Source organism: Pyrus communis, chromosome 15 (assembly GCF_041283825.1).
Source record: "Pyrus communis isolate YQ-2024b chromosome 15, ASM4128382v1, whole genome shotgun sequence".
NCBI classification, from domain to species: domain Eukaryota; kingdom Viridiplantae; phylum Streptophyta; class Magnoliopsida; order Rosales; family Rosaceae; genus Pyrus; species Pyrus communis.
In genome coordinates this window covers 37,784,057-37,796,233 of record NC_142579.1, presented here as the reverse complement: position 1 = coordinate 37,796,233, position 12,177 = coordinate 37,784,057, and the positions used below count along the sequence as shown (strand labels likewise).

Genomic DNA, 12,177 nt, shown 5'->3' with positions numbered 1-12,177 from the left:
ACCAAACTATCTCACGACGTTCTGAGCACACCTACATCTTTAACGGGGAAACAGCCCAACCCCTTTGGTCACACTATGTGGAAGTTATGAAAAAAGTTAAATGAGGCTGACATTATTGTATACAGATGTGAAACACGTTGCAATTTGTATTTATCAATAGAAGAATTAAAATATTATTTAAAGATTAACAGAACACGTTGCAATTTGTGATAAATATTACCCTCCTCCTCCCAGTTAAGGTGACATTTGTCGACTAAAATGAGATTTTGAACTAGAAAATGGGATTTTGGAAGTTTCAAAATAATTTTAACAAATTATATATATACATTAAGAGGGTAGTGAGTGAATTAAGCTTCACAATGAGTTAGTAATAATGTAATTCAAATTCGTTTTTAAAGAAAATCAAACTTTAATTGGCCAACTAATGTGATTCCATATATATATATATATATATATATATATATATATATATATATATATAATTAAGTTGTTCAAGTTTGAGTTTGTAACAAAATTTTTGTAGTGGCACGCACTATTAGAATTCGAATCAAACTCAAAACTTTCGACTCATTGAGAAAGGGGCTATAGAACTAGGGATGGCAACGATTCGGTTTGAGGATCGAAATGCTATATTCATCCCCATAACCACAAAAATTAATCATATTCACAACCGCAAACTAATCATCGGGTATTATCCATAACCATGTTCATCAAGTAACGGATTCCTCATTGGTTAACGATTATATCCTTCTTCGTCAATACAAAAAAATATATTCGTCTAGTTGAGACATTACAAGTTAGTAGATATTAATTTTGTCATTAAACATTTGATGTATAAAATGATTATGAATGAATCTTGTTGAGTATAAAAATTAAAACACTGATGATGTTGGCTTGTCTTTGATATCTCCCATAAGCACCATCGAGTTCGCATTGATTTTGATTCAAAACTTTATTTTCCTACAAAATGTAACTTTTGTATTCTCAAGGTAATGAATTTGGTGAATAATGGATATACAAACATATATATATATATATATATATATACATGTATATTATACTATTATATATAAATTATATTATTTACTATTCGAGTCGGATTCGGTTACAGATACAGGTTGGGAACCCCTATAACCATGTACAAAACCATAACCGAATAATATAAACGGTTTTTTCCCATATCCAAAATATACCCAAACTTCTATATCCAAATTCATTCCATTCGGACGATTATCCACGATTATCGAGTTTGACGGTTATAATTATAATCCCTATATAGAACCAGAAAATTATATAACCCATGTCCATTATCAGAGGCTCAGAGCATCTTATTATATATAGAAGTGAGTGGCCACCTAAACATGTCTAAAATAAAAAATAGATTTGCGACTAAGGAACCGAACAGTTCGAGTATATGATGAATACAGGGGTGCGTTTGTTGCACTAAATTATTTCAGATTGAACTAGCTTTAGGGACTAAGTTGAACTGGCTTAGAATAAACTAAGTTAAACTAACTTAATGAAGCATTTGCTGCAGCGTCGAAATAAAAAAACAAAATAATTAACAAATTATAATATTATTTAACATATATCTTATAGTATTTTATTATTAATTCAACCTTTTTCTTTCTTTTTTTTTTCTTCTAAAAATTGTAAAACACTCTTCTATCTCACTAGACACTTCTGTACTTTTCTTCCTCTTAGGTTCCATCCCCATTATTTCTTTTCCTTTCCTTCCATTTTTTTTCTGGAAAAGACTTCAAAACCATTTTTCCTGCAAAACGCTTCAAAATTATTTTTCCTGCAAAATCGTCCCCAAAGCTACTCTCTCCTCCTTCTTCATCTCTCCATCTCTCCATCTCTCTTCGTCCCCAAAGCTACTCTCTCATTCTCTACCCATTTTTCTTCAAAAATTTATGGGAAAAAGGAAAACCTTTCTAGGAATTTACGGGAACAAGGAAGAATTTTTCTATTGAGGTTGTTGTTGTTATTGTTTTGCTTTTTTTTTTTTTTTTTTTAATTTAATTTAATTTAATTTTTTGGAATTTTGGTGGTTGGATTTTGAGATTTAGGATGTGGGTGGGGTTGAGCTTTAGATTCAGGCATGGGTGGGCAAACGGACTTGCCCATAAGCATGCTTGCAGACTTGCAATGCAGACGTCGTGTTTTGGAAACGGGACTAGCAATCCCATGGCTTATGAGGGGTTTTGCTAAGACCGGCTAATCTCATGGTTAGTCAAGGTGAGTGAAGATTAGTTCCATTAAAGTTAGTCCCAGCGGTTAACAAACACGGGATATGACTAATCCTTAATGCAGTCCAGTAAAAGCTAACGAGGGCAAACAAACGCCCCTGAGATTATTTCGATAGATCCCACATCACTATCATTGACCTAACCCTAACACGTATATAAAGGCATCCATTAATTCATGTTTCTCACAACTAATTGTTCTTAAGTTCTTCGTTTATTTGTCATGGAAGAAAACCAATCACCATTAAAATGGGAAGGCAAAACCGCTTGTGAGCTCATAGGCCATGCAGCAGAACAAGTTTGGCCTCTTCGGGCCGATTTTTGTAGCTTGCACAAATGGTTGCCAATCCTTGACACATGTTACCTAGTTGACGGCATGGATGGAGCTGGGCGGATGCCCCCACTCAATTATTTTTCATAGAAAAAAAATACTCTTTTAGTTGCTTGTGACATTAGTATTAACTCTTTAATGCATTATTGTTATCGTTGAAAGAGCATATTTAGTCATAAAATTTCTAAAGATTGATTGAGAAATTGGATGGGAGATCAATGGATAAATGATAACATAGTTTTTTTTTTTTTTTTTTAGAGAGAGAGAGAGAGAGAGATTTGATGGTATTAGTAATGAAGTTGTCATGTAACGTTTGAAAACATGAAACGCGTCGAGAGATATTGTAATAAGTTGTATAAAAAACTTTATGGATTAATATATATAAGTGTTGTTTTGTTGAGTACATTCTTGAACTTTTTAATTTGTAACTTTGTAATTTGAGAATGTCCCATCCATGCAGATCTCTAACTTCGTTCCTGATTGACGAAGTCCTCGACCAGCCAAGTGTGATCCGGTACTGGACGAAGGGACAACCATCAAGTGGGCCAAAGAAAAGCTCCTCATGATTGATCTAATCAACCATTGTTTAAGTTATGAGATCAAAACAATATCGGGTTCATGCCATTCGTTGCGACCATGCAATTAATCCCAATTAACGGTCAAGATGGTAGAACCGGGTGCATCATCGAGTGATCATTCGTTTGTGATCCGGTTGAGGGAGGGAAATATGAAGATCTTCAAGCTGTTTATGAAACTTATCTTGAATTGATAGCAAAGAATATGGAGAATGCTCTTGTATCTTCTACCTTTTGGTGAACGTTGAATTGGTCTTCATGCAAGTTGATATTATTGTATTAGTGTATTATGTTTTATTCTGGTTTCTACTTTATTAGAAGAGACCTAAGTCCAAATTTCATAGTGTTGTTGAATTAAAAAACAAAACAAAACAAGTTAAAATTTAAACACCGGCAATCTGTTAGAAGAAAATAATCCTAATGCATTGAAATCGGAGTGTTTTAATATTTGGTAGAAAATGAGGAAACTGTTTAAAATTATGAATGAAATTTAAATTTATAATAGGCCTTTTAGTTAAAATGAATCTTTGAGATTTGCCTAACTCCTTACTTTGGTTCTTGAGATTGTTCTCATCAATCATTTTAGTCATTTGGTGAAAAATTATGTTAAATAAGGATCCAAATGATAAAATTATTCTTAATATAACAAACAATAGGTCAAAATGATTTGACAAAATTTAAGGGTATTTTTTGTCATTTTATCCTTATTTTATGGAGATTTTTCACGAATGACCAAAATGATTGATTGTGGACAAACTGAGGGACCAATTCTATTGATTTCAAATCTCAGTGACCAAAATGAGAATTTATACAAATCTCATAGACCATTTTGGTTAAAAACCTTTCTAATATCTACCAATTTTCCTGTATATGGTTGAAATAATGTTTTAATTTTTAGCCAAATGGACACAATCAAAACACGAGATTCCAAAAATTCACTGGTGACATACCAAAATGGTGATCGGATGGATTTTCTCATCACAACAGAGTAACGACATTTAGGCTTTAGCATGTCCAACTTAAAAAGCAAATAAAACCCGTGTGATGTGTCCATTTAAGCCCATCGTCATGTGTCTCCCTAACCCTTTTCCACCAAACCTCCTTCCCTCGAGCAAGACCCATTGGTGAGAAGTCCTTCAGCAGGTCCAAGGAACGATTGGTAGCCGTTGGTGATGCTGACCTTACGAGATCGTGGAAAATAACATTGGGTTCAAGTCGTATGTATCCACGGTCAGGGTTGTTCCGCGAGGGGAAATAGACGGTCGAGATGGGTCCGTGACCGTTGATCCTGTGGAAGGGTGGGTTTTTGATGATTTGGTGAAAAAATATGAGGTGGAATGGCAGAAAATGTCCAAGAGAATGGAAGGTGCACCTTGTATTTGAAAATTCAGATCTACAAATATTAATAATTAATATTTTAGTTGTGTTTTGTTTTGCTAATTGGGATTTTTAGCTTAATGTGATTATATTCTGTAATTATATCATTAAATAGAAGTCATAAAATGTAAAACAATTACAAAAACGAGATGAGATTATTTCTGGATTCTCCACCACTTCATGTTTTTTACACCATATTTTATAATATTGACATGAAGAATTATACAAAAAATATAAGGAGACGAAGAGTCACATTTTTGAGTGAATCCCCTTAACATTTCTCTCAAAATGTAAAGAAAAAAAGTTGATGCCGCCCGAAATTGAACCCGAATAAGTATGCTAAATCCACTACTACAACAGAATATGTTACTGATAGGAGAACTACAAAGCTTATTTAACACATGAAATTTTCATATACGGTTCTCCGGAGAGTCCCCCCAATTTCAGATCTCAAATAAAATCATAAAACCGTTTGCCTTTTAAATAATAATAAATAAACAAAAATTGTTTTCCGCCGCGGGGACTCAAACCCGGTATAGCTCAATCTAGTTTTATTGTGCTACAGTGGAATGGGATGCTTGAAAACTTTTTAAACTAATAAGATAATTGATGCAGATTATGATTAAAAGAAAAAAAACCAAAAGTATTCTCAAAGATAGGAAAGTCATAACTTTTAAAAGCCCAATATGATCCATAATTGATATCACCGATATTATTTTAAAATAATCACATATTATTAGGTGTTAAATTTTCTCACCAAAAGTTTCGGTGATGTATTATGAGTTGAATCACCTAACTATAATTGTCTATTTATTTAGTCACTTGCCCGATGTACAGAGGGGGCATTAAGAGTGTGCAAAAGGTGTGGTGGTACAAGGCCCCAAATTTCTAAGCACCCCAAAAAATTTTATCCTCCTATATATTACACATGAGTATAATCTAATAGAAAAGTTTGTGACTGCAAAAGAAAACACATCATATGATTTTCTCTATATTACAATTGAGTTAGTGGAGTTTATACTTAATATATTAACTTCCCACTTTTCTCTAGCAATAAAAACTTATATACTACTTTATTCCACTTTTCTTTAGCAATAAAAAAAAAAAACTAACTTGTGTATTATTTACTTCCACAAACACAAGCATATTTATGTATTTGTCTTTCTTTTTTTTGTCGAATATGTATCTATCTTTCAGTTGTGCTCCATTTTGCATGCATGAACCCTAAATTGTAATTTCAAGGGAATAGGAGAATATTCAATTAGTAAGAGTGTGATGTTGATTTCAATTAAAGTTTGAATATTGATTGTTGAATTATGTATAAATATGTCGAAAAATTAATTTTCTTTTATAAAGAGGGCCTTTTTATTAAAATTCGCATAGGGCCCCTAAAATGTCAAAGACGGCTCTACCGATGTAGATCCTATTTTCCAACAGAACTTAGGACCTCTAATTTGAGCTAAATAATATTAATTAACTAAACTATGAGCCCTTGCACGTATTTTATGTATTATTTCCATATATATATATGTATATATAATTAAATTGTTTTGGGCTTGAGTTTAGAACAAAAAATTTGTAGTGACCGCATTATTAGAATCAAAATCGAACTCAAAACCTTCGGCTCACTGGGGAAGGTGCTATAGAACCAGAAAATTAGTATAAGAAATATAAGCCATGTGAATTATATATATATTAAAAAAAGGAAGATTTGCGACCAAGGCACTGAGCAGTTCCCACATCACTTCCATTGCCCAACCCTAGCATGTATAAAAAGGCATCCATTCATCCATGTTTCTCACAACTAATTGTTCTTAATCTCTTTGTTTATTTGTCATGGGAGAAAACCAGTCACCATTAAAATGGAAAGGCAAAACCTCTAGAGAGCTCAAAGGCCATGCAGCAGAACAAGTTTGGCCGCTCTTGGCTGATTTTTGTAACTTGCACAAATGGTTGCCGGTCCTTGACGCTTGTTACCTAGTTGACGGAGTCCCCGGCCAGCCAGGTGTGACCCGGTACTGCGTCGCTCCTCTCCCATATCCAGACGACGGGACCATCAAGTGGGCCAAAGAAAAGCTCCTCATGATTGATCCAATCAACCATTGTTTAAGCTATGAGATCATTGAAAACAATTTCGGGTTCAAGTCGTACGTTGCAACCATGCAATTAGTCCCAATCAACGGTGAAGATGGCAAAACCGGGTGCATAATCGAATGGTCATTCGTTAGTGATCCGGTTGAGGGATGGAAATATGAAGATCTTCAAGCTGTTTATGAAACTTATCTTGAATTGATAGCAAAGAATATGGAGAATGCTCTTCTATCTTCTACTTCTAGGTGAATGTTGAATTGGTCTTCATGCAAGTTGATATTATTGTATCACACTATAGGAAGTTATAAAAAGTAATAAGTTTGCGTTATTGTATTATGACATATCACACTATAAGGAAGTTATAAAAAAATAAAATTAAGTTGACATTATTGTATTATGTTGTATCACGCTATATGAAAGTTACACATAAAGGTAAAATTAAATTGATGTTATTGTATTATATTGTACCACATTGGCACATTATAAGAAAGTTTAAAAAAAAAAAGTAAAATTAAATTGACGTTATCATATTATATTGTATGACACAATACGAAAGTGATAAAAAAGTAAAATTAAATTGACATTATTGTATTATATTGTATGACACTATACAAAAATTATAAAAAAAAGTAAATTAATTTAACATTATTGTATTATGTACGGAAGTTATAAAAAATTAGAATTAATAAACAATAAAATTTTCCACTACCGGGATTCAAACCCGCGTGTGAAACAAAGCTCAATCAAATTTTCAGGGCTACAGCCGAATTCTAATTATTAGAAGAATTACAATGTTATTTAAAGGCTAGGAGAACACGTTGCGATTTATGATAAATTTTAGGGTAAAGTACAAAAAACTACCTTAATTATTGGTGTCACAATACTTTCATACCTCATCTTTTAAAATTAATAATGTCATACCTCATCTTTAGAATTTGATCCAATGTTATACCTTCCCTTACTTGGCCGTTTACTTTTCAGTTAAATACTGACGTGGCTTGATTCGGGATCAACTTTTTATTAAAAAATTATTAAAAACTAAAAAAAATTATTTAAAATTATTTAAATATTAAAATAATAAAATAAATAAATAAAAATAATTAATTAAAAAAAAACCCATCAGTTCGTCTCTCCCCTCCCCCTCTCCCTCCCCCTCCCCCTCCCCCTCCTCTCTCTTCTCCCCATCTTCATTTTCTTCCCCCAACTTGCAAACCCAAAAAAAAAAAAAAAAAAAAAAAAAAAATTTGAAAACCCAACAACCCCCTGCGGAAGAACAAGAAGGAGAAGGAGGAGGATGAAGAAGAAGAAGAAGAGGAAAAAAAGGAGGAAGAAAAAAAAAAATTTCCCCCCCCCCTCCCTCGGCGTGGAAGAAGAAGAAGGGAGAAGGAGAAGGAGGAAGAAGAAGAAGAAGAGGAAGAAAAAAAAAAAAAAATTGAAAACCCATCAACCCCTCTGCGAAAGAAGGAGAAGGAGAAGGAGAAGGAGAAGGAGAAAGAAGAAGAATAAGAGGTAAAAAAGGAGGAAGGAAAAAAAAAAAAAAAAATTTTTTGAAAACCCATCAAACCCCAAATCCACCACTCTCATCCATTATCCACAACCTCTTCCGCACCCATCCTCCACCTTCTCTGCGCACCCATCTTCCCGTCGACAGGATCTGGGTTTTTTTTTTTTTCGGGGATTTGCAGGTGGGGAAGAAGATGAAGATGGGGGAGAGGAGGGAGGAGGGACGAAATAAGGGTTTTTTTATTTTTATTTTTTATCCCTACTTTTTATTGTTATTTTAATACTTAAAAAATTATTAAATAATTTTTTTTTTAGTTTTTAATAATTTTTTAAAAAAAGTAGGTCCCGAATCAAGCCAAATCAGCATTTAACTGAAAAATAAACGGCCAAGTAACGGAAAGTATAACATTGGACCAAATTCTAAAGATGAGGTATAACATATTCAATTTTAAAAGATGAGGTATGAAAGTGTCGTGATACCAATAATTGAAACAATTTTTTCTACTTTATCCTAAATTTTACCTTCCAGTCGACTAAGAATGTGGACTAGAAATGGGTTTTGGAATTTTCAAATTTTAAACACTCCGTTTGGGAAATATCAAAGAGGGACCTAGAAGACACGTGATTAGATTATGAGATTAAAATGGGGTTTTACAAAATAAAAAACACACCGCGACAAAACCCACCTCTGAGCAGTCACTTGTTTATGTATTTTTGGGCAAGTTGAAACGTAAAATGAATTATAAGTTTTGTAAGGGACAAATTCGTGACACAATATTTTTACTTAATTTTTAGCACATGTTTTTTATGACTTACTTAGTAATGTATTTTAACTATCTTAATTGTTTGTTTTTTAAATTTTCACTCAATGATCATGTATACTAAAAATCATCAAATCTGAAACTAGATGACCATTAGATTAAAAAGTGTTAAGGGTTTCTTCATATAACCCTACAACACCTTTAAGGCATGTCCACCACCCATTCAAATCGTTAAAATCCAATACAATGTGAGCCTTACAAAAATTTGTGTCGAAAGTTATGTAAAAAGTAGTGTCGCAGAACTGTCTATATATATCCATATTGACAATGTAAACCATTAATCTACGGTGAATGAGGATCCTCTTCAGATCCTCTTTGTTAGGATTCCTAGTATTCTCCAATCGTATCCGTTCATCGTATATCATGCGTTAAAAAATCATTGTAAATTTTTTTATTTAAAATTAAATATAAACAATATTCGACGAAAACTGACCGCACGATATACGATAAACATATACGATTTGAGAGCATCTTGACGGTTTATGATGATGGGGAGCTCCTCCACTGAAGAAACCGTAAGAAAGAATCTACCATCGCGGACCCAAGTCTATGGCCTTGATGTAGGCTTCCTTCTTGACCCTTTCTCTTTTTTTCTTTTTTTTTCTTTCTTTCTTTTTTTGTCTTTTCTGTTTTTGGTAGGATCACTCTCTCGTTTTGTCAAGGAAAGTTTTTGTGAATTTGGTTGTGGTCACTCTCCTCTTCTAAGGACGAGAACTTTTGCGATGGTTATGACTTACTGCTTAACTCTGAATCTTAAAGCGACAATTGTTGTTAAAATTTGAGGTGGTAATTTTGTGGTTTGTGCACTTATCAAGGATTATGCGGCGTAAACTTGACGCTTGTTAATTACAGGTTACTCATAGTAGGTTATTGCCGACGATTGCAAGATCATTAATAGGTGGTGTTGTCTTTCCCTCATGGGGCGTTGTAGCAGTTTGAGGGATTCATAGCCGTGTTTTCTTGTCATTGCATAGACTTCAAGTGATGGTACAACAATTATCTTGTTTATCTTGACAGTGTTGGGTTCGTCTCGTAGAGTTTAGGCCTTGTGAGCTTATCTTTTCTGTTGGTTTAGGCATAGATTTATAGTTGAGGAATAATACCTTGAAGAGTTTATTTTGTGCTTTGTCAAATTTTTTTTTTAATTTTTAATTTTTTTGTGGTGTGTTGTTTGTTCGTCAGGCAAAGGATTATTAGGACATCTTCGTGATGTCTTATAGCAACGCTTCTTGGCAAAGGACCGTCATCTTTTGCAAGTCCATCAGAAAGTGATGTAAAGTTTTATCCTCGCGAATGTATCTTATTATTTGGTTCGATGTTGTTGCGTGGGTTATATTTTGTATTATTGTTCTATTACATTTGTAATCATATAATTATATTTTTGATCGATGATCTTTCTCTTCTATTTTGTCAATAAAATGTTTATAAGCTTAAAAAATACCGGTAGGTTCTCTGGTAGGCGCGAATTCATGTCCCTTGGGTAATCTGTCCAATTATACTCAAGTTCTGGGGATTATGAGTCTATGACCAATGTTTTTAAAAGAAAAAATATGCATGAAGCTTCTGGTACACAATTTTGAAAGCAAATGGAACAATTCAATTAAAAAACAGGCATATGCCAACATGGCAATCTGACAGAGCAGCCTCACCACAATCAGGAAAGGGATCATTCCTGGATACCTTCCATCGAGTCAATTAATTCAGATATTTGAAATTTGATCCAACGACTACAAACATGAGGCTCCTTTAAAAGTTATAATAACTTTAGCCGTTGTATCAAAATTCAAGGGTTCAGATTTGTTGACTTGGTGGAAGGGATCACAATGATTTTTTTCTTTTGGGAAAACTTCCCCACAATGATTTTGGCATCTCAGTTTGAAGTCAGTGTTGTGCCGAGACAGTGTTGCAATATGCGACAGTTAAAGAACCTTTCGTGATTACTCAACTAATTAACATGTCGAACAATCACAGGTAAATCAGTGGTTGGAGACAAATTTCAAATTTGTATTTCACACAGAACGTCATAAATTTCGACACTAGTGAATCACACGATTTTGGAGACTTAACTGTCTCTGGAAGCCTTCTTTAACTACCAAAAAAATAAATTGTTGTCATGAAGTCACCATCGATCCCCCTTTTTATATGAGAAAAATCTAATTAACACGTCGGACAAAATTAATTCCGCACTTGGCCGTCAAGAAATAATTGACGAGGAAACAAAGAATCTCACATGACTCGTTCTTTAGCCTTTCCACAAATATATATGAACTAATAAAAACGAACAATCTTTTCACCTTCTCCTTTTCAATTCTCTCTGTTTTTCTTATGGAAGAAGAAGAATATCAGACGCAGTCCAAATGGCAAGGCAAAGCCTCCGCCGAGCTAAAACGCATGTCGCCAGAACAAGCCTGGCCGGGCCTGGCCGATTTCTGCAACCTACAAAAGTGGTTCCCCACGGTTTCCGCGTGTCGCCAAGTGGAGGGCGTCCCTGGCCAGCCGGATATGTTCCAGTACTATGCAAGTGCACCTGTTGATAATGATGAGTCCACCATCAAGTGGTCTAAAGAGAAGTTGTTGACCATTGATCCGATCCAACGGCGCTTGAGCTACGAGGTCACGGTGAGCAATCTCGGGTTTAGTTGCAACAATGCAATTAGTTGCGATGGACGGCGGAGATGGGTGCAGGATCGAGTGGTCGTTTGTTAGCGATCCGATGGAAGGGTGGGGACTGGATGATTTTCTTTCCTACCTTGATTCTTCTGTTCAATTGATAGGAAAGACGATCATGGAGCATCCTCCTCCATCTGCTACTACTACTTGATATGTACTCAACCCTTCAACTTCAGTATTTGTTTTATGTAATTTGTAATGACTTTCTCTTTGTATTCAACTGTGCTTTGACGTGGTCTCGTTTGCTGGCTGTGACTTGGTGTATGTCCCCATATAAGTTTTTTGTCTCGATCATTTCTGTGGCAAATTTGTATTGACAGTGTTTGTGATAGCCAAGGAAACGTTTACCTATCATGTTCCTCTGTGTAAATTATCTTGAGATCAATGTGTTGGTCACTCAGTATCGTCTCAAGTTATGCTAGCATTAGTTACCAAACTAGAACAATATATCATGACTCGTGAGCGTGAACGATTAATGCTGACATCATTTCCCATAGTCCCATCTAAACGAAAATACGTGCAAGGGGAAAGTGGGGTTAAGTAAATCTGTGGTTGAACAT

At 34.3% G+C, this 12,177-nt stretch overlaps 1 protein-coding gene and 2 pseudogenes across 1 annotated transcript; all 3 read left to right on the top strand.

The window, feature by feature from the left end:
* Positions 1 to 2,472: 2,472 nt before the first annotated feature.
* On the top strand, positions 2,473 to 3,494 carry LOC148690984 (lachrymatory-factor synthase-like; annotated as a pseudogene).
* A 2,756-nt stretch (positions 3,495 to 6,250) lies between these two features.
* On the top strand, positions 6,251 to 7,096 carry LOC137727734 (lachrymatory-factor synthase-like). Its single transcript, XM_088686872.1, has one exon. The coding sequence runs from the start codon at positions 6,369 to 6,371 to the stop codon at positions 6,870 to 6,872; it is 504 nt and encodes a 167-aa protein (XP_088542998.1). The 5' UTR covers positions 6,251 to 6,368; the 3' UTR covers positions 6,873 to 7,096.
* A 4,126-nt stretch (positions 7,097 to 11,222) lies between these two features.
* LOC137730634 (lachrymatory-factor synthase-like) lies at positions 11,223 to 11,971 on the top strand (annotated as a pseudogene).
* The last annotated feature ends 206 nt before the right edge of the window (positions 11,972 to 12,177 follow it).

What these genes read in the sequence shown, in the direction of transcription:
- LOC137727734 (XM_088686872.1), top strand. Translation starts at nt 6,369, where the DNA reads ATGGGAGAAAACCAGTCACCATTAAAATGGAAAGGCAAAACCTCTAGA.